The sequence below is a fragment of the Oreochromis niloticus genome, linkage group LG18, assembly GCF_001858045.2.
Source record: "Oreochromis niloticus isolate F11D_XX linkage group LG18, O_niloticus_UMD_NMBU, whole genome shotgun sequence".
Taxonomy (NCBI): domain Eukaryota; kingdom Metazoa; phylum Chordata; class Actinopteri; order Cichliformes; family Cichlidae; genus Oreochromis; species Oreochromis niloticus.
In genome coordinates, this window is record NC_031982.2 from 32,144,401 (window position 1) to 32,170,639 (window position 26,239).

The 26,239-nt window shown below is 38.8% G+C and overlaps 1 protein-coding gene across 4 annotated transcripts; it reads left to right on the forward strand.

Annotated features, from left to right (window-relative positions):
- The first annotated feature begins 807 nt into the window (after positions 1-807).
- LOC102076273 (NLR family CARD domain-containing protein 3) lies at positions 808-25,106 on the forward strand. 4 transcript variants are annotated; one of them, XM_019347732.2, is made up of 12 exons: positions 808-920; positions 1,101-1,202; positions 2,314-2,343; positions 2,551-2,640; positions 2,927-3,049; positions 16,556-16,607; positions 17,068-17,287; positions 17,385-19,179; positions 19,272-19,445; positions 19,808-19,981; positions 23,628-23,674; positions 23,757-25,106. In XM_019347732.2, exons 3-12 carry the CDS (start codon positions 2,336-2,338, stop codon positions 24,296-24,298), a joined length of 3,225 nt encoding a protein of 1,074 aa, XP_019203277.1. In that variant the 5' UTR covers positions 808-920; positions 1,101-1,202; positions 2,314-2,335; the 3' UTR covers positions 24,299-25,106. The 4 variants fall into 4 exon arrangements, with proteins under 4 accessions (XP_019203277.1, XP_019203276.1, XP_019203278.1 ...); XM_019347731.2 differs by having other exon boundaries at positions 1,104-1,202; XM_019347733.2 differs by lacking the exons at positions 808-920; positions 1,101-1,202 and adding an exon at positions 1,248-1,674.
- The last annotated feature ends 1,133 nt before the right edge of the window (positions 25,107-26,239 follow it).

Below are 26,239 nucleotides of genomic sequence, written 5' to 3' on the forward strand. Positions count from 1 at the left end.
AGATACAGAAAGCAAATAAAAAGACTCATTTACATCAAAGAGTGCAGCTGTTATTGAGATGGTGAGCTCAGGTAGAGTGAAAGAGAACAACAGCTCTGTTTTTGTAATCACTGTTAAAATTTTACTGGAAAAAGCTCCTTCATCGAAACACCTGCCAAGCCAACAGACTCTGATATGAAGAAAAGGAAACTTTGTAGCTGCTCCGTCCACCACTGTTTGTTTAACACAGATAAAAATCTCCAGATGAACTTTTAACTTAACCTACTACATGTTTACTTTGCAGGCATATTTTACACAGAAGTGATGCCTGCAGCAAACTGGGGTGAGTCTAACAGGGTGCATGGGGGGAACTAGACTGTATTAATTTCAAGGGTTTCGTGACATTTTCCACATTGAAAGTGACACAATATGAAACTGCAGTAATATTCAAAACCATAAAAGCAAAATCTTTTTCACAAGTCAATAAAAACGGGCCAATAAAACTCTGAGCCAATGACCTCAGGTTGGACAGTGAATTATTATTAATATTAATACATTTTCCAGTTAACCTCCATTAAAATTTCTAAGTGTGCCAAAGAGACACATAAGCATGAGCTCATATTAGTTCCTATTACAGAGGATTATATTTTTGTTTCAAGGTCAACACACACACACAATTATTATTTTTTACTCCTGTTTTACTGTTATCTTCAAACATTACTCACAAAACCAACCCCAATAATAACTGTGCATTTCTTTGAAGTTGCTGAAAACTGAACTGAAGCTGAAGTGAACACAAACAGAGGAACAAACTGGCTGATGTAACCTGATCCAGGCAGCCGGGCGTGGCAGCTGTGTTTGCATATGAAAATGCACTTGGTTCCGTGTCCTGTAAGGACTGATGAAACAGGTACAGAGTGAAAGAAGGACACACGGCAGACGTATGTATTTTATCTTTCATTTATTTTTACTGTAATTCTGTGTCTTCTGTCCTGCTACAAATGAATTATTAGCCCGTCAGCTATCTGGTGAACGTGGTTAAATATTTCAGTCAGTGCACATCATCATGTGAAGCTAAGACCAAAACAGCTGATTATATGGGATAATGTTGTCCTTTAAAGCAGGGCTCCTGACCACAAAACCTTTGAGAACCTCTTTTCTGGACTGAGGAGGCTGAAGGTTTCTCACTGCAGGCAGAACAGACTCTGTTGGAAGGATTAAAGGTGAGATATGAACCATGAATTTTTTATTTTTTTTTCTGTTTTCAGACAATCAGATGATGGTTTTATGTGCTTTGACATAACCGTTAATGCCTCTGGGTGATGAGCTCTCTGTGTAGTTTATCATGTTTCTGATTCGAGGGCTGGATCATTTCTGACTTTGTCAGGACGCAGAGCCCAACAGTTCTTAACATAATTATTATTCAATTTAAATGTTTTACGTCATTTAGTAACTGCATAATTTATGTTTAGTTGTTCAAACCCTTTACTTGATAGATGAAATTCAGTAGCCAGGGGCAGGAAATTCAGCAAAACATCAGAACAAGGCAGTGTTTAACCAGTTTAACCAGTTTAACCAGTCTAACAGTGTAGGCGTGTCATCAGTACAGTGAGCACCTGTATTCAAAACAATAACATATAAGAGAAAAACAAGGAAGTGAGCTACAGAATAAAACACACTGATGGTGGACATTTGGTGAGCTTTGAATTATTTTCATTTTCTTTTTTTTTTTTTTTAAATGTTTTTATTCTTGTATTATTTTAAGATGTTTCTTTAAATCCTGCAGTGGTTACACAAAGTCTAAGAATGAAAGAAAAGCTGCGACAGCTGAAGAAGAGCATGGTTTCTAAAATGTGTGTTATGTGATCTACGATGTGTAGCAGGAAAATACTTTTACATAAATACAGACTCAAACTCCTGAAGCACAAAGTGGTGAAAGTAAGAAAAGACCTTAATAGAAGAACAGAATCAGATCTTCTCCCAGTGCAGACAGTAAACAGCTGCAGACAGACAGTGTTCAGGAAGATGATGAATCCGTGAATCTTTGATCTGATTTATATCATGTAAGTTTTTTATGTTTTTTTTATTTGTGTTCTATTTAATCTCCTCTTTAAAAAGTTTAATCATCACAATGATTGTTTGTTGACTCTTTGATTGCCAGAAAACAAAGCTCACTTTATTTCAGATTTTTTTAACAAACAATGAAATAAAATAAAATAAAAAATAACACTGTTATTATAATTAAACAGGTCACCACCTTATTGCTATCAAATGTCTCAATAAACAGAAAAAAAATAAAATCTGTGTTTTATTCTCACGTTTCTCTTCCATCAGGTGACTGCAGGTTTTTACCAACATGGAAAGGTATCACACTCTAAACCTCGCATTATCTTCACTGCTAAAAGAACAAAAACAGAAATGATTTCATACATGTAACTCTCTACAACAAACCTGCTCTCTCTTTTTGTTAATTCAATTTAACCCTGCAAAGTTTTTCCAGCGTATGTTTCACCTGGAGATTAAAAAATTGTATATGTATAGCCCTGCCTTATTCTTTTCCTCACTGCTCAGACCAGACTCTCCTGAGCCTGAGACCGGACGCAGATCTCCACAGAAAGACCGTCCTGACTTTAAAATCAGGAAACTGACTCCTGATGAGAGGTAAGAGTTAACAAAATGTTAAACGTATCTTAACTCCATGAGTAAACAGTGAGAAGGTTTGTTTTAGTCATTTATTATTATTATTTATTTAGCTTTGTTCACAAAAAGAAGAAAAGACAGCAGGATAAACAAACAGACTAAAGAGAACATTGTGAAGAGCATCATACTTTTTAGCCTTACTGTGATATTATCACTGTGACTACCTCCAAGTTTATTCAGTACTTTTTGTGTCTGAAGGGTAAAAATGTAATTTCTCTGCCTGATGATCTTTTCCTCTGTTCACCAGGATCACTGAGACACCAGATGCCCTTGAATCTGAACCTGGACCCAGCTGTGTGTCTCTGAAGAGTGATCAGTCAAAGGATGGCATGATCCTCTTTAAAGGAATCAAATCTGCTTCTGCTGAGAAGTAAGACATTTCACATTTACCTTACAGCTCTGTGGTACATCTGGCCTCAGTCCTGAGATTAAAGAGCTCCATAAGTGAGGCTACTTCTTTAAAAGAAAAAATAATCTATTTTAACAGCCCTGCATTCTCTGCACTGCATCACACTGATTAATGTATGTGGTAATCAGCAGGAATGTGTCATCAGTCAGTTTGACTCTTTTATTTGGTAAATGAGAGTTTCAGTCTGATGTGGTTGCCAGTTTTGCGTAGGAAGGTGAAATAATCTGCAGCTGTCTGTGAGCTGCTGGATTTCTCTAAATATTAAATGATTCTCATAATTCATAGTGATACACCATCACTACCACCATGACAATCATCAACAAAACTGATAAAGGACCAACGCAAACCTTTTTTTTTACCTTAATATTGACATTACGTTTTTCATCAGTGGTTGTTTTTTATATGACCTGCATGAAATAACATGACAAAATGGATTATAAGGTACTAAGATGATAATTTGGACGACCGTGGCTCAGGGGGTTGGGAAGGGCACCTGTAACCGGAAGGTCGCCGGTTCGATCCCCGGCCTCTCTGTCCTGGTCGTTGTGTCCTTGGGCAAGACACTTTACCCTACCGCCTACTGGTGTTGGCCAGAGGGGCCGATGGCGCGATATGGCAGCCTCGCTTCTGTCAGTCTGCCCCAGGGCAGCTGTGGCTACAACCGTAGCTTGCCTCCACCAGTGTGTGAATGTGAGCCTGAATGAATAATGGCATTGTAAAGCGCTTTGGGTGCCTTGAAAAGCGCTATATAAATCCAATGCATTATTATAATTTTGTTGTTCAGCATCGGGACACTGAACACCACAGATGTAGCCGAGTGTAGGATGATTCAAAGTGTCATCATATGATTTTTTAATGTGTATTATAAGTTTTATTTCTCAGAAAAAAACTTACAGCTGCTGCTGTAAGATTCTCTCACTTGCTGCTGGTATTTTAAAGACACAAAGGTCAAATTTAAAATGAAACACTTCAACACATCAACATGAGTAGTAATACGATGGCACTAGTTCAAAATGGCGGCCAACCAAACCGGTTTGACAACCGGTTTGACTGGTTTCGTGCGTGTGCGCATGCGCGTTCAGGTGTGCTGGGGGTATGCGAGTTCATGTGTGGAAAAGCAATTCTTTGTTTTGCGGGAGGAGTGGAAGGCGTTTTGTTTCGCAGTGCACCTTAACAAAGCGGGAATGCTTTTTATTTACATCTAGTCAAAAGTGTTGGTAATAGTGTTTTAATCACACTAATTTTGTGATTCTGACAATGTCTCAGCTTGCAGTGATGCAAACATTTTATTTTAAAAACGGCACAAATGGGAATTTCTTCTGTATGGGCAATTTCAGCCTGTTCACAAGCGTTTCATTTAATCAAACCACTAGTTTTAATTTAACTAGTTTTACGCATGTACTGGGGTTTCTTTGACGGGTTGATGCGATCATTTTATTTAAAAATCGGGATTTCGGAATGTTGAACTAAGAGGGAGACAGAGCCAGCTAGTTTTTAACACAGTAAATGGTCACAAATAACATTCAGCCCCTTTAGAAAATAAATGCTATAAGCAGGCAGTATCGCTCTTTCAAACTAATTGTGTTTTAATCACACTCATTTTGTGATTCTGATGTCACAGCATGCAGCGATGCATGCCTTTTATTTTAAAAACGGATCAAACGGGCATTTCTTCCGTAAGGGGTTTCATGGTTTCATGGTTTCAGAGTAGTTTTTAACACAACAGATGGTTGCAAATAACATTCAGCCCTTTAGAAAATAAACGCTGCAGTGATACTTCTAAACCAGTCGCACAGACCCGCTCCGTCTTTTCAACAGCCGGTTAATTGTTTGAAATTGTTCAGGATTGCAAAAGCCCACTGAGGGTATCATTTAATTGTTGTGATTCCTTCGGAAAAGGTAAAGGATAAGTGTATCACTTAGTTGTTGAGAGTACCGTGTGAACAAGGGCCCAACCTATTGTTTAAAGTGACCGGTATCGTTTCTTTTGAAATTCCTTAGGAAAAGGTAAAAGCCCACGCATATGTACCAGTCGAGCAAGGTCTCGCCTATTTTCTGAAGTAGTCAGCAACAGCGGACCCTTAGGCCTATCTTGGCCAGTTACACCGGAGCTCAGCAACTGCGTGCCCCACCCTCATTGTTTTAAACTTGCACAGCAAGGTGATGCCCTGCAGGTGTATCGCCCCCAGACTTATCGGCACCCCATCTATTGTTTTTGGAAGCACCCGGTCCTATATGAAGCGTTCCTCAGAGCGTGAGACCCTCGACATTTCGCGTCAGGACCAGCGCCGGTTGACCATTTTCTACCCACACAGAGCGTTTCTGACCAGCCGGCATTGCTTATGCATAAGAGAAAAGCGACAATACAACGCGGTTCTCTGCTCCAAGACATCCGTGGTCCTTTCACACGGTAAGGATGTGTGTTATAGCCAGCGCTTCATAAATGTCTGTCTGGCAGCGCAGATTATTCAAGCTGTTTTTAAAACGTGACTCATTTGTTGTCCAAAAAACATTTCATCTAAATTTGCTAAGTTACTGATTTAAAAATATACATTTTCGAATTTTTAGCTGGATGTCAAACATATGATAGACTCTTGAGCATATATATATATAGCAAAATTCACAGTGGTATAACCATAAAACATGCCCAACTGTGCACCAATGCACTCTGATGCAAGCCTTTAAACTGTATGCTGATAAGTGCATGAAGTATACCTTTACCTCTATAGCTGAAAAGAGTCTGTATCCATAATTTGTGGATCTGTTGATTTGTTTTTAATGTGGCGCTTTTTTTTTCAAGAACTGCAGATGATGAAATCCTCTTTATTTGAGAAAGTGTCCCTAAGCTATTGTTGTTCATACTTACTGAGCGCCCTAGCTACTTCTTTACTATGTCAGTAAACTTTTTGAACAAGAAAGGTGTTGTAGATTTAAAGACACATCTTAATTGAAGCAAAGGCAAAACATCTGAATGAATTTTATGTGGCCTTTCATATTAAAGCCATCAAAGAGTGAAAATCCAAAAGCTGCTGCAATCCTTTGTATTAATGATCTCTCTCTCTCTCTCTCTCTCTCTCTCTCTCTCTCTCTGTGTGTGAGTGCGTGCGTGCTCGCAGAAGGAAGGTCAAGGCAGGGCAGGAGCTTTTTTTTTTTTTGAATGCATTTCCAATCAGCTTTTTTTTTTTTTTGCAAGAAGTGTAGCTCATACATTGCAATAAATGTATTCTGCTACATCTGCTAATGAGAGAACATGTTTTTCATCATAAAGACTGTGAAAATAAGCATTGTTAAAGTGTCACTTCAGTAATGCTGCTGGGAGAAACAAGTGTTGACTCATTTTTTTTTTTTTTTTAAATACATGACTTAAAACACTAAACTCTAATTTCAAAGGTTTATTTTAAGTTTAAAGAATATAAGAGCTGGTAAGACGATGAGTTTTACTTCTCACTGTCCCTGTTATGTTGTAGTATCCATTATCATGTATGCTACTTTGCTCTGTGGACTGTAAAATGTTTCATTGTATTCATGAAATAAACCAGACTTTCAATGTCTGAATCTTTTACCGTTTTTCTGCTTTTGTTCACCCAAAGTTGACAAAACCCACAGACATCCAGAGTTAACTCACTAACAGTGTGGAGCAATCTCAGTGTATTTGGCTGCTTTTTTCCTAAACACAATCAGCTGACTAAGAGAAATGCCTGTAGTCATCCACTTTGGTCGTTATGAATGTTGAAGGAGATTTGTTCCATAGACACCTTATACTAGTGTTTCCTACACTTAATCCATCACTACTATGCTCTATTTACATCCAGATTCCTTTTATAGATTACAGCTTTAGATTTTTGAAGTATTGTGTGTAATGGTTTAATCTCGCACACCTTACCCCTTTCTCCCAGTATCACAACAGTATGACTCCCAAAGTACGGCTCAGTAAACAAACAAACAAGGACTCTAAATTCAGAACAGAAATATACAGGTGAAAGATTAATGATTGCGGTTTTTTTTATGATGCGTAGTAAACTACCCCCTCTTCTTCTTCTCTGTGTTGATGTTGTTCATGTGCGTGTGCGTGCGTGTGTGTGAATGCATTAGAAGTCAAAGTATACATTAGCCATACTTACAAAAACATTTTTAATTTCATTTAGAACTGAGATTGTAAGTTGTAAGCAGAAATCTTATGCTCAGCCAGAAGCATGTTTCCCCACTTTCACAATGCTAAGGTGTCAAATCCATGATCCAACAGATGGTTTGTCACACGTGGGCGAGAAGGGCAAGCCACCCCTTACTTACACAACCTCACACACTATAGATTTTTAAAGTTCTTGTGTACAACGGTTTAGCTACAGATATAACTTCTACTTTTGATAAAGATCACTCCGTCTGCATATTTGTTAAGAAATAAAGCAGCTTTACTGGGATATTTATTGTCAAACTATGCGATTTTCCAAATGTGTGTGGAGTAAAATGTTGCGACCAAGAATCATTCAGGATTAACAACACAAACTGTTTTGATAGCAGAAACAGTCTGCCTTATAGTTCCCACACTTTACCGCTAGTTTAACAAACACATTCTTCTTCATATCTGTTTAATTGGTTTTTATGAAACTGATTTTCAATAGTACAACCAACGTCTAACTTTTCCTTGCTCCCCAGTATAAATGCAAGAATTTTGTAGGCTTTACTGAAACTGTCACAATTTAACACTCAATGCCATAAACAGAGTTGATCCATGTCTCTATGGACACTGTTTCATACATCAACAGCTCTGAAAATCACTTTTTAAGTAATGTAGAACATGCTCTCTGTCACTCTCAGCGTCTCCAAAAACCCAGCAAACTGACAATCACCTCTAAACAAGGGGGTTAGTTTATAGGTTTTTTGTTTGTTTGTTTGTTTGTTTTGTTTTTTATCAGGCGCAACACCATGTAACGCATGGATGTTAGACTCTTTCACCAGACCATGTTGCTAGCCCAACCACCAGGCTCAGGGTCTCTGAGCTCTAACCCTGGCTGCCAAATGTGCCTCTGAGCCTCTTGTGCCTTTTCACCACCAGACTAAGTTTGTAGTCTCGTCTCACCTACTAATATTATTTTATTACAGGACAATATTCAGCTAGGTTACTACTTTGACTTTCTTACTTTGAGCACATTTCTGAGCCCATACATTATCGAACTTTTACTCGAGTATTTCTGACACTAGCAGCTATACTTCTACTTAAGTAAAAAAATGCCTGCACTATCGGTATAAAGCTGTCTGTAATTGTCTAACAGTTCATGCAACAATTATAAATTAAACCTGCACCACAGCTAACTCTTTTTAATAACCAATAACAGGTGTATTTCTTAGATCTACTGATACAGCCAAAACACTCTGCTTGTATAATGCCATTTTCTCTCCCAGCGTACCCTTGTCTCACAACAGGGTGATTCCCAAAGTACGTCTCAATAAACAGAGACTCTAAAACCAGAACACAAAGATAAAGTTGGAAGATCAAAGATTAAGGTTTGTGTTTTTATAGCACGAAGTAAACTGTCCCCTTGTCTTCTAGGCCTTGGCGTGTGTACCTTAGAAGTCAGATTATACATTAGGCATACTTCCAAAAACATTTTGAATTCCATTTATAACTGAGATGTCAAGCTGATATCAGACATCTTATGCTCACCAGGAGCATGTATCCCCAACTTCAAAACCTTAAGGTGTCAAATTCACAAACCCAACATGGGCTCATTCAACACAGGGGCCAGAAGTGCAAGTCACCCTTTACTGACACACTGTAAATAAGTACAATACAGGGCAACGCGGCTAACAGCCTTGGAAACGCTTTACATGAAATAAAACTTTTTAGAAAACCCTTTACATGAATAAATGTGATGATCTGTTTTACCTGAATCAAATGTATTAGTTTGTTTACTTGAAATAAAACTTATTTTGGAAACCCTGTACATGAAGTAAAAAGTATCGTGTTGTGAGTTCTGGCATTAATATTTCCAGCTGACAAGGAGACTTATTGCATTTCAAACGCTTCATACAAAAGACTTTTAAACATCCACTTTGTCTGTAACGACAGTATCAAGCTACATAGCATTGCTTTTACTAAAATTCAACTTTTTCAGATGAAAATTTTTCTGCTCTTTAAAATTTTTTTATTTTACTGTAACAACCCCTGAATGCCATTTTAGGATGATATTCTTGGAGATTCCATATATATAGATATATGCTTTTGGAGTGAGGGCATCTAATACACAAGTTGTCGCTGTGTTTTGTACTACCAGCTGTGAGGGATCTGCTTTTACTTTGTCTCGTGAGTATGTATTTTTCAAAGGAGATCTTCATCAAGTTGATTTGGTACCGCAGTCTTGTTGACAAGATTAAAAGACACGTCCATCAGAGTTCAGCAACATTTCAGTTTGATTAAAGTTTTTTTTTTAACTACACAGGGATTTATTTTCTCATCTGATATAGTTATCATATTGAACATGTCAGTGATGAAAGCAAGAAAATAAAGAAAAATAGTAAACGGCTGTCTAATTAAATTGTTCCTGTGAACCTTAAGCCCAAAACAGCCTTACATCATCCTTTAATATGTTCGGTGTTACAAACTTGAAGAACCACAGAAAAGGTCATCAGAAATTAATCTAATCAGTTTTTTCAGCCTTCATTCATATTGAAATCTTTCCTGCTAGACCAAATTGCAGCATTTGATACCGCTGACCATAACATTTTATTACAGCTATTATTAAATGGAGAGACCTCTTCACACACACTGAGGTTAATTATGAAGCTCCACAGGCTTCTGTGCAAAGACCTGTTCTATTTACATTACACATGCTTTAGAAGGCATAGCATACATTTTCACTGCTATGCAGATGATACCCACTTTTATTGGTTAAACTGCCGGAATGTCTTAGATACATGAGCTTTAATTTTCTGCTTCTAAGTTCAGATAAAACTGAGGTTATTGTAACGGGGCGTAAAAATCTTAGAAACACTGTCTAACAAGATCCTTACTCTGGACGGCATTGCCTTGAGCCGCCTGTTGTAGTGATTTGGCACATTATAAGTAAAATTGAAGCACACAATCCCGTCGCACAACATCAACATTTATTTATATACAAAATAAAAATGCTTTTTTTACAGAAAAGAATTGTAACTTCACAATTCATCACCGATTACGTGGGTACATAGGGTAAGTCCTCATCCTTATCCCATAGTGATTCGGGTAATTTGTCAGGGCCTTGGAAGGGTGGCCATTTGAGGATACATGTTTTAAAAATGCGCTAAATGTAGGATATATGTTTGAAAAAGGATACATGCTTTTAAAAATGTGGTAAAATGCAGGTTACACATTTTAAGAAAGAAAAATCTGGATACATGTTTGAAAAAAATAAGCAGGGTAGCTGTTTGAAAGATACGGTACAATACGTTTTATGTTTTTTTGGAAAGAATCAGTGTTTCAGAGAAAACATTAGCAGCCTCCTTTGTAACACTCTGCGATCATCCGTAGCTGTCCGATTTTCACCACGTCCAACCCTACCAGATTGGTGTATGCCTCGGCGATGGCGTCAAAGACTTTCCTTACTGATTTCAGTTCGTGCAAGAGAGTCTCTGCCACCATGCGGACTTAGACATCGTCCATTTTGATGTTGCGAGCAATCAGCAGACGTTGAATGGAAGGAATGAAGCGAGGGGTGAGGAGTCTTTTTCTGATGCTGTGATAATTTTCAGCGTAAAAGTCATCCTCCAAGACTTGCAGACACTCATGCTGTCTCTGACTGGGGTGATCGAACTTACACCCGCTGCATTCGTCAGTGAGGTACTTGTTGATTACTAGGTTGACTAGATGATACACAGCTGTTTTCACAGTATCGATAAATAAAGAAGATGCCCGACCGTCAAGCTCAACGGCTTGCTGCTGCTGCTTCTCCAAGGGGCGATAGTAACCGGGCGTGTCAGGTACTAAAGAGCCCTCGTCCGAGGAACTGTCCTCCTCCTCAGTGTGACGCAGGGGTGCAGACTCCATCCCTCTCTCTGTTTTGAGCTAAGAAAGGTTTTGAAGGAATGAGACGGCGGTCTTGTTTTAAAATAACAGAAGGGGCGTGATCTGGAAGTGGGATGATCTTAAAGGGCGGGTAGGATATGAAGCGTTTGAAATGCAATAAGTCTCCTTGTCAGCTGGAAATATTAATGCCAGAACTCACAACACGATACTTTTTACTTCATGTACAGGGTTTCCAAAATAAGTTTTATTTCAAGTAAACAAACTAATACATTTGATTCAGGTAAAACAGATCATCACATTTATTCTTGTAAAGGGTTTTCTAAAAAGTTTTATTTCATGTAAAGCATTTCCAAGGCTGTTAGCCGCGTTGCCCTGTATTGTACTTATTTACAGTGTGTCAGTAAAGGGTGACATGCACTTCTGGCCCCTGTGTTGAATGAGCCCATGTTGGGTTTGTGAATTTGACACCTTAAGGTTTTGAAGTTGGGGATACATGCTCCTGGTGAGCATAAGATGTCTGATATCAGCTTGACATCTCAGTTATAAATGGAATTCAAAATGTTTTTGGAAGTATGACTAATGTATAATCTGACTTCTAAGGTACACACGCCAAGACCTAGAAGACAAGGGGACAGTTTACTTCGTGCTATAAAACACAAACCTTAATCTTTGATCTTCCAACTTTATCTTTGTGTTCTGGTTTTAGAGTCTCTGTTTATTGAGACGTACTTTGGGAATCACCCTGTTGTGAGACAAGGGTACGCTGGGAGAGAAAATGGCATTATACAAGCAGAGTGTTTTGGCTGTATCAGTAGATCTAAGAAATACACCTGTTATTGGTTATTAAAAAGAGTTAGCTGTGGTGCAGGTTTAATTTATAATTGTTGCATGAACTGTTAGACAATTACAGACAGCTTTATACCGATAGTGCAGGCATTTTTTTACTTAAGTAGAAGTATAGCTGCTAGTGTCAGAAATACTCGAGTAAAAGTTCGATAATGTATGGGCTCAGAAATGTGCTCAAAGTAAGAAAGTCAAAGTAGTAACCTAGCTGAATATTGTCCTGTAATAAAATAATATTAGTAGGTGAGACGAGACTACAAACTTAGTCTGGTGGTGAAAAGGCACAAGAGGCTCAGAGGCACATTTGGCAGCCAGGGTTAGAGCTCAGAGACCCTGAGCCTGGTGGTTGGGCTAGCAACATGGTCTGGTGAAAGAGTCTAACATCCATGCGTTACATGGTGTTGCGCCTGATAAAAAACAAAACAAACAAACAAACAAACAAACAAAAAACCTATAAACTAACCCCCTTGTTTAGAGGTGATTGTCAGTTTGCTGGGTTATTAGAGACGCTGAGAGTGACAGAGAGCATGTTCTACATTACTTAAAAAGTGATTTTCAGAGCTGTTGATGTATGAAACAGTGTCCATAGAGACATGGATCAACTCTGTTTATGGCATTGAGTGTTAAATTGTGACAGTTTCAGTAAAGCCTACAAAATTCTTGCATTTATACTGGGGAGCAAGGAAAAGTTAGATGTTGGTTGTACTATTGAAAATCAGTTTCATAAAAACCAATTAAACAGATATGAAGAAGAATGTGTTTGTTAAACTAGCGGTAAAGTGTGGGAACTATAAGGCAGACTGTTTCTGCTATCAAAACAGTTTGTGTTGTTAATCCTGAATGATTCTTGGTCGCAACATTTTACTCCACACACATTTGGAAAATCGCATAGTTTGACAATAAATATCCCAGTAAAGCTGCTTTATTTCTTAACAAATATGCAGACGGAGTGATCTTTATCAAAAGTAGAAGTTATATCTGTAGCTAAACCGTTGTACACAAGAACTTTAAAAATCTATAGTGTGTGAGGTTGTGTAAGTAAGGGGTGGCTTGCCCTTCTCGCCCACGTGTGACAAACCATCTGTTGGATCATGGATTTGACACCTTAGCATTGTGAAAGTGGGGAAACATGCTTCTGGCTGAGCATAAGATTTCTGCTTACAACTTACAATCTCAGTTCTAAATGAAATTAAAAATGTTTTTGTAAGTATGGCTAATGTATACTTTGACTTCTAATGCATTCACACACACGCACGCACACGCACATGAACAACATCAACACAGAGAAGAAGAAGAGGGGGTAGTTTACTACGCATCATAAAAAAAACCGCAATCATTAATCTTTCACCTGTATATTTCTGTTCTGAATTTAGAGTCCTTGTTTGTTTGTTTACTGAGCCGTACTTTGGGAGTCATACTGTTGTGATACTGGGAGAAAGGGGTAAGGTGTGCGAGATTAAACCATTACACACAATACTTCAAAAATCTAAAGCTGTAATCTATAAAAGGAATCTGGATGTAAATAGAGCATAGTAGTGATGGATTAAGTGTAGGAAACACTAGTATAAGGTGTCTATGGAACAAATCTCCTTCAACATTCATAACGACCAAAGTGGATGACTACAGGCATTTCTCTTAGTCAGCTGATTGTGTTTAGGAAAAAAGCAGCCAAATACACTGAGATTGCTCCACACTGTTAGTGAGTTAACTCTGGATGTCTGTGGGTTTTGTCAACTTTGGGTGAACAAAAGCAGAAAAACGGTAAAAGATTCAGACATTGAAAGTCTGGTTTATTTCATGAATACAATGAAACATTTTACAGTCCACAGAGCAAAGTAGCATACATGATAATGGATACTACAACATAACAGGGACAGTGAGAAGTAAAACTCATCGTCTTACCAGCTCTTATATTCTTTAAACTTAAAATAAACCTTTGAAATTAGAGTTTAGTGTTTTAAGTCATGTATTTAAAAAAAAAAAAAAAATGAGTCAACACTTGTTTCTCCCAGCAGCATTACTGAAGTGACACTTTAACAATGCTTATTTTCACAGTCTTTATGATGAAAAACATGTTCTCTCATTAGCAGATGTAGCAGAATACATTTATTGCAATGTATGAGCTACACTTCTTGCAAAAAAAAAAAAAGCTGATTGGAAATGCATTCAAAAAAAAAAAAAGCTCCTGCCCTGCCTTGACCTTCCTTCTGCGAGCACGCACGCACTCACACACAGAGAGAGAGAGAGAGAGAGAGAGAGAGAGAGAGAGAGATCATTAATACAAAGGATTGCAGCAGCTTTTGGATTTTCACTCTTTGATGGCTTTAATATGAAAGGCCACATAAAATTCATTCAGATGTTTTGCCTTTGCTTCAATTAAGATGTGTCTTTAAATCTACAACACCTTTCTTGTTCAAAAAGTTTACTGACATAGTAAAGAAGTAGCTAGGGCGCTCAGTAAGTATGAACAACAATAGCTTAGGGACACTTTCTCAAATAAAGAGGATTTCATCATCTGCAGTTCTTGAAAAAAAAAGCGCCACATTAAAAACAAATCAACAGATCCACAAATTATGGATACAGACTCTTTTCAGCTATAGAGGTAAAGGTATACTTCATGCACTTATCAGCATACAGTTTAAAGGCTTGCATCAGAGTGCATTGGTGCACAGTTGGGCATGTTTTATGGTTATACCACTGTGAATTTTGCTATATATATATATGCTCAAGAGTCTATCATATGTTTGACATCCAGCTAAAAATTCGAAAATGTATATTTTTAAATCAGTAACTTAGCAAATTTAGATGAAATGTTTTTTGGACAACAAATGAGTCACGTTTTAAAAACAGCTTGAATAATCTGCGCTGCCAGACAGACATTTATGAAGCGCTGGCTATAACACACATCCTTACCGTGTGAAAGGACCGCGGATGTCTTGGAGCAGAGAACCGCGTTGTATTGTCGCTTTTCTCTTATGCATAAGCAACGCCGGCTGGTCAGAAACGCTCTGTGTGGGTAGAAAATGGTCTGCACCGGCGCTGGTCCTGACGCGAAATGTCGAGGGTCTCACGCTCTGAGGAACGCTTCATATAGGACCGGGTGCTTCCAAAAACAATAGATGGGGTGCCGATAAGTCTGGGGGCGATACACCTGCAGGGCATCACCTTGCTGTGCAAGTTTAAAACAATGAGGGTGGGGCACGCAGTTGCTGAGCTCCGGTGTAACTGGCCAAGATAGGCCTAAGGGTCCGCTGTTGCTGACTACTTCAGAAAATAGGCGAGACCTTGCTCGACTGGTACATATGCGTGGGCTTTTACCTTTTCCTAAGGAATTTCAAAAGAAACGATACCGGTCACTTTAAACAATAGGTTGGGCCCTTGTTCACACGGTACTCTCAACAACTAAGTGATACACTTATCCTTTACCTTTTCCGAAGGAATCACAACAATTAAATGATACCCTCAGTGGGCTTTTGCAATCCTGAACAATTTCAAACAATTAACCGGCTGTTGAAAAGACGGAGCGGGTCTGTGCGACTGGTTTAGAAGTATCACTGCAGCGTTTATTTTCTAAAGGGCTGAATGTTATTTGCAACCATCTGTTGTGTTAAAAACTACTCTGAAACCATGAAACCATGAAACCCCTTACGGAAGAAATGCCCGTTTGATCCGTTTTTAAAATAAAAGGCATGCATCGCTGCATGCTGTGACATCAGAATCACAAAATGAGTGTGATTAAAACACAATTAGTTTGAAAGAGCGATACTGCCTGCTTATAGCATTTATTTTCTAAAGGGGCTGAATGTTATTTGTGACCATTTACTGTGTTAAAAACTAGCTGGCTCTGTCTCCCTCTTAGTTCAACATTCCGAAATCCCGATTTTTAAATAAAATGATCGCATCAACCCGTCAAAGAAACCCCAGTACATGCGTAAAACTAGTTAAATTAAAACTAGTGGTTTGATTAAATGAAACGCTTGTGAACAGGCTGAAATTGCCCATACAGAAGAAATTCCCATTTGTGCCGTTTTTAAAATAAAATGTTTGCATCACTGCAAGCTGAGACATTGTCAGAATCACAAAATTAGTGTGATTAAAACACTATTACCAACACTTTTGACTAGATGTAAATAAAAAGCATTCCCGCTTTGTTAAGGTGCACTGCGAAACAAAACGCCTTCCACTCCTCCCGCGAAACAAAGAATTGCTTTTCCACACATGAACTCGCATACCCCCAGCACACCTGAACGCGCATGCGCACACGCACGAAACCAGTCAAACCGGTTGTCAAACCGGTTTGGTTGGCCGCCATTTTGAACTAGTGCCATCATATTACTACTAACATGAATCTGACTTTTTTATTTGTGATGATGCAATGTGCAGGAAATATGCATAATATGGTCATTACAAGAACACTGGTACAGAACCATCACTGACCTGTTAGTTTTGGACCAGTGGAGTCCAAAAAACGAATAAATAAATAAGTCTATAAATTAACATAATAGTTTTTTTACAGCACAGTAGTGTTTGTTTTAATCAGGGTGATCATCTAACAGTAGAAAAAGAAATCTTTGGCTTGTATATATCTGCAAAATGGTTCTAATGTCTTCATGATGTCTCCAAAGAGCTCATCAGGAGAGTCTGCAGCATCAAACTGATCTGGACTCAGTATTTAAGGTTTGTACATGTACACCAACCTCTGTTTGTAATTATGTTGCACAGTCCAATATTCATCATAAAATAATGGCAAAATATCAGAAATAATTCAACAGTGAATTAATTTTTTTACTTTATTTTTATTTATAAAACACTTTTCAAAACAAAGTTTCAGCATAACTTTATAACACGACCTGAAAATAAGGCGCAAGATAAAAATAAAAATAAGTACTTAAAATTATTTAATTTAATTTATGTTATTATTTTGTTGTTTCCTGTACAAATCTTGCAATCTAAATATAATTATTATTTTAATTGGGATTTTTAATTATATATTTTTTTCATTGTTTCCTGCTAAATGAACGTAAGTACTGGGTATTTTTGTTAAATTCAAAACACACACAAAACAAATCTTTGAAAAATTATTTTTACTATGAAGATCTGATTTTTGTTAATTCAGGTTGTGTCATTTATTTTCCAGATGCTGGAGGAAAACATTATCACGTTTGTGAAGAACGAGCTGAAGAAGATGCAGAATGATCTAAATCCAGATTATTCAGAGTATCAGAGGGATGAAGAGGAGGTGTTGGACAGTGAGGAAGAGAAGCAGAGAAGGAGCAGCAGAGAGGCATTTCTGAAACTTGCAGTTAACTTCCTGAGAATAATGAAACAGGAGCAGCTGGCTGACTGTCTGCAGAGCAGTGAGAGGATTTCTCTTCATAAATTCAGTCTTTACAGGAATGAAATTGTCACATCTTCTATAATCATAACACTCATGTTTCTGGTGCTTTCCTGTAGAAAATCCTGATCCACTTTGTGAGAACACATTTAAATGTAACCTAAAGAAGAAGTTCCAGTGTGTCTCTGAGGGGATCGCTAAACCAGGAACCCGAACCACTCTAAATGAGATCTACACAGAGCTCTGCATCACAGAGGGAGGGACCGGAGAGGTCAACACTGAACATGAGGTCAGACAGATTGAAATGTTTTCCTGGAAACCAAACAGACCAGAAACATCAATCAGGTGTGAAGACATCTTTAAAGCTTCGACTGAAGGAGACAAACCAATCAGAACAGTTCTGACCAAAGGAGTGGCTGGCATCGGGAAAACACTCCTGACACAAAAGTTCACTTTGGACTGGGCTGAAGACAAGACCAACCAGGACATCCAGTTCATTTTTCCATTCACATTCAGAGAGCTGAATTTACTGAAGGATAAAAAGTTCAGCTTAGTGGGATTTATTCATCACTTCTTCACTGAAATCAAAGAAGCAGGAATCTGTAACTTTAAAAAGTTCAAAGTTGTGTTCATCTTTGATGGTCTGGATGAGTGTCGACTTCCTCTGAACTTCCACATCACTGAGATCCTCACTGATGTTACAGAGTCCACATCAGTGGATGTGCTGCTGACAAACCTCATCAGGGGAAAGTTGCTTCCTTCTGCTCACATCTGGATAACCACACGACCTGCAGCAGCCAATCAGATCCCTGCTGACTATATAGACATGGTTACAGAGGTCAGAGGGTTCACTGACCCAAAGAAGGAAGAGTACTTTAAGAAGAAACTCAGAGACAAGGAAGAAGCCAACACCATAATCTCTCACATCAAGACATCACGAAGCCTCCACATCATGTGTCACATCCCAATCTTCTGCTGGATCACTGCTACAGTTTTAGAGAGTTTGTTAAAAACCAAACAGGATGGAGGAAAACTGCCCAAGACACTGACTGAGATGTACATTCACTTCCTGGTGGTTCAGACCAAACTGAAGAACATCAAATATGATGGAGGAGCTGAGACAGATCCTCTCTGGAGTCCAGAGAACAGAAAGATGATTGAAGCACTGGGGAAACTGGCTTTTGAGCAGCTGCTGAAAGGAAACCTGATCTTCTATGAAACAGACCTGACAGAGTGTGGCATTAATGTCAGAGAGGCCTCAGTGTACTCAGGAGTGTTCACACAGATTTTTAAAGAGGAGAGAGGACTGTACCAAGAGAAGGTGTTCTGTTTCATCCATCTGAGCATTCAGGAGTTTTTAGCTGCTCTTTATGTCCATCTAACATTCACCAACTCTGGTATCAACCTGCTGAAAGAAGAAGAAACAGCCTCAGGACAGACTGACGAGTCTTCAGTAAGACAGTTCTACCAGAGTGCTGTGAACGAGGCTTTGAAGAGTTCAAATGGACACTTGGACTTGTTTCTTCGCTTCCTCCTTGGTCTTTCGATGCCATCCAATCAGGATCTCCTACAAGGCCTGCACACACAAACAGGAAACAGGTCACAGATAAATCAGGAAGCAGTCAAGTACATTAAAGAAACAATGAATGACACTCTCTCTTCAGAGAAAAGCATCAATCTGCTCCACTGTCTGAATGAATTGAATGATGACTCTATAGTGAAGGAGGTCCAGCATCACCTGAGTTCAGGACACCTGTCTAAAGTTAATCTCTCTCCTGCTCAGTGGTCAGCTCTGGTCTTCATCTTACTGTCATCAGAAACAGGTGTGGATGTGTTTGACTTGAGGAAATACTCAGCTTCAGAAGAGGCTCTTCTGCAGCTGCTGCCAGTGGTCAAAGTCTGTAAGAAAGCCCAGTAAGTATCCAGTTTAATCCTGGCAAGAGATTGCTTTAAAGTGTTTATTTGAAAAGGCTGCAAAGTTCACTGATATACTGATATGTTTCTAGGTTGAGTGGCTGTAACCTCACAGACAGAAGCTGTGAAGCTCTTTCCTCAATTCTAAGTTCTCAGTCCTCCAGACTGAGAGAGCTGGACATGAGTAACAACAACCTCCAGGACTCAGGAGTGAAGCTGCTTTGTGTTGGACTTGGGAGTCCACACTGTATGCTGGAAACTCTCAGGTTAGCTGACTCTTTGTGTCAGGAGATTTGGATATTTCACAACAAGTGTTATTATTTTATAGATGTTAACATGTTGTTTCTGTTCTGGTGTAAGCTCTGAAAGAAAACAGTAGAGTAGAAGTGAAACACACACACTTCATAAATCAGAAAAATATAACTTTATTTATGATTGTCCATCATAGCAAAAAAGACAGAAAGTCAGTCCTTTTTGTTCTTTTTTAAGCTGAGTAAAAAAAAAAATGAGTTTGTTTGTTTTTTTAACAACTTTAACTGAAATCAGAATCTGTTAATTCGACTGCATGTACATCATCAAATTCAGAGCAGTTCCTTACAATGATGTGACATGTTCTATGTGTTTGAAGGCTGTCAGGCTGTCAGATCACAGGAACAGGCTTCACCTCTCTGGCCACAGCTCTGTGCTCCAACCCCTCCTATTTGAAAGAGCTGGACTTGAGCTATAATCACCCAGGAGACTCAGGAATGAAGCTTTTGTCTGCTCTAAAGGAGGATCCACATGTGAAACTCGACATACTCTGGTAGGAAAAGAGGAAATAAAGCTGAACATATTTTTTCTCCAAGATATTGTAAAGTAACCACTGACCTAATTGCCAGTAAAACAGTATGTATGTCCAGTTATATGGGCAACTGTGTGGGTGAATGACTCAGAACCAACATGCTGGAGGGGGGAAGATATATTAAAAACAATAAAGATCCCAAAACTGACCCTTGAGGGACACCATAAGTAAGGGAGGTAGAGGATGACTTAAAATCGGAGACCGCCACAGAAAAGAATTGGTGATGGAGATATGAGGAGAACCACTCTAAGGCAGTTCCAGATACACCAACCCAATTTATTACCCTTTCAATGAGGATGTGATGGTCAACTGTGTCGAAAGCTGATGTGAGGTCCAACATAAGTAGAACAGAGCATTTTCCTGCATCATTATTCATCAAGATATCACTAGAGACCCTAAGAAGAGCTGTCTCCGTGGAGTGAAATCAACGAAAACTGGACTGAAACTTATCGTAAATGCCATGTTTATCTAGAGCTGCCATAAGCTGCTTAGCCACAGCCTTTTCTAGAAGCTTAGCAATTAATGGCAATTTAGAGATGGGTCTGTGGCTGCTCCAAAGAGAGGGGTCTAGCTGAGTTTTTTTTAAAAGTGGGAGAATAGCAACGTTTTTAAAATACCGGAATTATACCAGATGCCAGTGAAGAGTTGATTAAAGTGAGCACACATGGGCCAATAGACTGGAAGACATTTTTGAATAATGATGCAGGTATTATGTCAAGTGAGCAGGAGGATGCTTTCACTGAATTCACAAGTTTTGCCAGCTCAGGTAGTGAAACAGGAGAGAGAGTATCCAAGATAATGGGCTGAGATGGGGTAGAGATCGATATAACAGGAGCTGAGCGTGAAAAATTCATTCTCATGTAATGAATTTTTGAAAGAAGAAAAGAAAGAAAATTTTCACAGTCCTCATTAGAACAAATAGGGGCCGCAGGCAGAGCAGGAGTAACAATGTCACTAATGGTGTTGAATAGCACCTTAGGATTGCCTCTGCTCTTTATAACCAAGTGTGAGAAATGGGCAGCCCTCGCATCTCTGACTGCATTATTAAAAGAAGCTAAAAGGTCCTTAAGATAGAGGAGGAGAACATTTAGATGAGTTTTCCTCCACCTGCTCTCCGCTTTACGACAATCACGCTTTAGACAACGAATACTGTCATTTAGCCAAGGAGGAGATTTGGAGGCAGAAACACTCCTCGTCTTTACCGGACAGATTTCATCTAAAATAAAACGGCAATAATTATTAAAAAGACTGGTTGAGAAATCAACACCATTTTGAGGAGATAGCTGTAAGTTAAAAGCATCCACAAATTTCTCCGCTGTGGAGGAGTTTAAGATGCGAGAGCTAACCATCCGTCTAACGGGGGACAAAAGTTCATTAAAAGACAAATTAAAACCAATATCGTAGTGATCAGAAATAAAAATGCCGTCAGAGCAAATAAAATCAATATTTAAACCCAAAGTAAAAACAAGGTCCAGTGTGTGACCTGTGTGTAGGACTGGACACATGCTGAGCAAAATGAAAAGAATCCATAATGTTCATAAAGTCTCTGGCGAATGGGTCGGAGTCGTCATCAATGTGTATGTTAAAGTCCCCAACTATAAGCACCCTATAAGCTTCATAGTAGCGGATAAGAAGTCACTAACATCCGATAAAAATAACCTGTTATATCCAGGTGGACGATATACCACAGCACAGTAGAAAGGATTCTTGTTACCAATTTTAAGCAGCTGCAGCTCAAACGAAAAAAAAAAAAGTCCAGTTTTCACGGAGCGGCAGGACAAACGGTCCTGGAAAGCCACAGCAAGCCCACCACCCCAACCAGACAACCGAGGCTGAGTAATAAAAATATAGCCATCCGGGCAGAGTTCAATAAGTGATGAGTAGTCTACATCCCGCTGCCAGGTCTCGGTCAGGAATAACAGATCGAGTTTTTTAGATAATATAAAATCATTCAAAAAGAATGATTTATTAGACAGAGATCGAGCATTAAAAAGCGCCATATTCAGTGAGCTAGAAGCCTCATTATTTGCAGAGGCTCGAGTTAAGGGACGTAAATACACAGGGTTTGAGCCGTCACGCTCGTAGAATCCACTCACCGAGGGAAGAAAAAGCCAGCCCACAGAAGAGTCTGGATAAACCCTCCTAAGGTGGCATAGTGTCAAAGAGCCGAGCTCAGCGTATCCAAACAAGGCCTTGGAAAACAAGTCCCGCTCCATGGGGCTTTTCTGAACACAAGAGAAAACGCATGCTCGACGTCGCTTACCAGCCAAATGGCGCCAGTAAAGCCTGAGCTTCACCCGAAAACCTCCTCTTCTCCCTCTTCTTCTCCGTGGTCTTGAGGAACCGCCGAAATCGCCTGACGAGGATCCAGCTAATAGAGGAGGGTGGAAAATGCCAGAGACATCGTGAGGGATCATAGAGGATCGGATGGATAGCAAAGCCAGGCGATGATACACCAGGGCAGCGAATACATCATTAAAACTGAGTGAGAACAGTAGAGCAGAAAAAAACAACACAACAGTAGTAAAGCGCGACAAACTGCACCCGGCAGGGGCAGAGCCAAACACAGGCGCCATCATACCGGACGTTTTAGTTTTATGTATTCTCAGTCTGGAGCTTACTGTGTGCCTTTATGCCAATAATTGCAGAACTACTGTAAGCTTTGAAACAGGATTTTGACTTTCCTGGTGCCAAATAAAAGTTAAGTAAATATTTGTTATTTCATGCTGAGCTGGTACAGTTATGTGAAAAGTTAGAATTCTTTATAAAGCAATTCCTCTTAAGTTGCGTGCACACAGATTTTAGTACGTGATTTTGACCTTTTTTACATGTCTAATACACTTCACTGTCAGGTTGTATTTCGGTAATTTAAGAACCTGGTATGGACCAGATGATTTCTTTTTTTTAAATTGTGCTTTGATACATCAAACCTTAGAACCGTAGAAAGTGTATTATCTGTTTGACTTTATTAGGAGATAAAATAAAACACAAGGTTATTTCTCTAGAAAAGATGAATGAGAGAATATAAAGGTGTCAGGAGAATTATTCTAAAACACTTCTTCAGTTGAGAATCAGAGAGGAGAAACACAGTTTTACTTGCATACAAGGGCAGCACAGAGCATCCACAGTGAGAGTGATGGCTCTGTGACACGCGCTCTGAAACTGCCCTGGCCTTTATTTATACATCAGTGGGTGTTTGTTCCTTACTTTGGAATGTGGATGTTTAGGTGTGTGTGTATGTTTCCATAAAATGACTTCCTAACCCTGCTGGCCTGGAAGTCCAGCAGTTCATCTAAACAAAATGCACTTAGAGTAAAACAGACATAGATACGTTTATCCTATCATAACAATAAAAGAAGGTACGACCTCTCCCATGCTCCCGGGATGTGGGTGTGAAAACCAGAACACTCTGGAATCACACAAGCTTCCTAGGATGAGACAGTCTTTCAGGATACTATCAACTACATACTTCTAAACACAAATGATTACATGCAGCATTCTACCATAAGTAAACCTATATAATTAAAAGGTAATACTGACATTATATTTGACATTCTATTAACAAAAGGCCATGTCTGCACACTAAAAGATAATGTGCTCATTTCAGTGTGGAACCTCAAGGAGTCCAGTGGATGAGACCAGGTCTAAAGAAATGTAAGTGTGTGTTTGATTTATGAGCTGCATTCATTCACACCATTTTGTACTGTTCAACATTTTTTCTCACGGCTCCCTTTAGATTTCTGTGATCTGACGCTGGATCCAAACACAGCACACAGAAACCTCAAACTGTCTAAAAACAACAAAGAGGTGACACATGTGAAAGAAGACCAGCTGTATCCTGATCATGATCATAGGTTTGATCAGTGGCCTCAGCTGCTGTGTACCAACAGTCTGAGTGGTCGCTGTTACTGGGAGGTTGAGTGGAGTGGAGAGGTTCATGTTGCTGTAGTTTATGGAGGAATCAGACGGAAAGGAGAAGAGGATGAAAGCAGGTTTGGAAGGACTGATCAATCCTGGAGTCTCAACTGCAGTGATAATAAGGGTTACTATGCAGGTCACAAATTTGATTTAAGAGCCATCCCTCTGCTCTCCTCAGCTCTTTCTCACAAAGTAGCAGTGTATGTGGACTGTTCTGCAGGAACTGTGTCTTTTTACAGTGTCTCCTGTGATAAACTGATCCACCTGCACACCTTCAACACCACCTTCACTGAACCTGTATATGCTGGGTTTAGAGTGAAGCCTGACTCTAGTATCCACCTCTGTGCTGACTCAGAATAATGAACTTACTGTGCAGAGAAATATTCTCACATTGGTGTTTCATACTTTTTCTTACTTAGTATATCAGGTATACTGTCTCGTACATATATTAGTTTGTTTTTCAGTTCAGAGATGTTCGATTAGACTGCTCCTCTTGAAAAAATAATATTTTATTATCTTATTGTCTTTGGTGCCTTTTTTTAAGAGCAGATATCAGTTTCTACTTATATACTACAGTTTAAATACCCACAGGACTTTTAGTGCTGAGGAAAGAGGAACTGCATTTTTAAATCTGTTTCATTACTATCATCTATTACTAAAATTGTTGCATTATAAACATTTTAATCATGCTTAGACTGATGGATGAAATCTTTCGAACATATAATTTAGACATTTTAGACGTTGTTGGTTAGACTTTGTGATGATGAGCGCTGCAGGCTCTAGATATTTTGTGTTTAGGCATCTTTAATTTTTTTACATTGCATAACTATACGTTTGTGTCTCTCTCTTGTTATGCAAATTAAGTAACATTTTACCACAATTAGTTCCTGGAGAAATGCAACATCACCACTGTGTGACCAGTTTTCACAACAACTGATCTGGATGGTTCTGGATCCATTTATTAGTCTGTGTTGATCCAAATGTAGCTTCTAATACTGCTGATACAAGAAGAGCAGCTTATTATTAGTCCTGTATTCATCCAGGTAAAAAAATCTCATTGAGATTAAAAATCTCATGTCCAAGAGAGATCTGGCAGCTTATGGCTAACTGGACTCTATGGAGAAGTCTCGCTGCAGTGAATAATCAATAAAAAACCGTCTGACTTTTAGTACTGGTTTTTGATTTGGTTTTTATTTTGTGTTAAAACACACTCATGAATTGTAACAGAAACGGGAAGGTGAAGAAAAAAGAATCAAGATGAAAAGAGTTGGATTTTTTCTTGTTGACTTCTTGCAGATTCTGTCAGTGTGTGTTTATATATGTGTGTAATACATTTTAAACATTTATCAGTTTAAATACTCTCTAACTGCTCTTTCTAAATAAATTAATAAAGGACTGTCTGTCTGTTACTGTGTTGCACTGTTTAAATAAAACACTAAAATGAATCTGTTTATGTGTGGATAAACTGTAAACTATGTTCAGAGATTTAAGAAGAAAACAGAGGAATAAACAGACAGCAAGATGTTTTTAAAGTGTCTTTGTGAACATTTATACTACAGGTGTATTTATAGCATACAGGTGTGTTATGCTGTAGATATGAAACATATTATAAATTGTCTGTACAGTATATGAGGAGAAAAAGCGAGAAGGAGAAAGACTCCAACTTTCATTCTGTCAGTTTCTCCTCTCATCACATAAATACCTGAGCAGTGACAGAGACCCCGACTGCAGCGAGTTTCTTATCGTGACGCAAAATACTGAGAAGCATCCAAACTTTTGTAGGCCTTCAGACTTGTCCAGTATAATTTGAGGCCTTGATGACAACATAATGATATAAATCATGTGGTGTAGGAAACACGTTGGAAGGGAGTGAGTAAACATCCATATTCAGCCCTCCATTGCAAAATTCCTTCATAACAAGCACATGCTCATAGTTACCACAGTTTATCTCCTCTACAAAGGTTTACGAGGTTTTTACTCACTCGATGTGTCAGAATTGCTACTAGCAATTGAACAATCAAATATACAATTTCGGTATCGCTCCGATTCCTGACCTAAATTACTGGATCGGATATCGGGGGGAAATTAAAAATGTTATCTGATCCATTAAATATCACAAAAGCACCTCACAAAACTTGTGACATGGCGTAACCTTAGCAGTCGGAGCAGTATGTGTGACGTCATACAGTGACTGTTGTGTGCGACACCTGTCAGCGGTCTGGATTTAATTTACACTGAAAACATTTGGAGCCTTTCTAGGTGCTGCCAAACCAGGTGTTGTGCCATGGTAGGCATCCCTGA

Excerpts from the sequence above, each read along its gene's own strand:
- LOC102076273 (XM_019347732.2), top strand. Across the intron at positions 17,288-17,384 it reads GGCTGACTGTCTGCAGAGCA|AAAATCCTGATCCACTTTGT; the intron begins GTGAGAGGATTT and ends GCTTTCCTGTAG. Across the intron at positions 23,675-23,756 it reads GAGACCAGGTCTAAAGAAAT|ATTTCTGTGATCTGACGCTG; the intron begins GTAAGTGTGTGT and ends GGCTCCCTTTAG.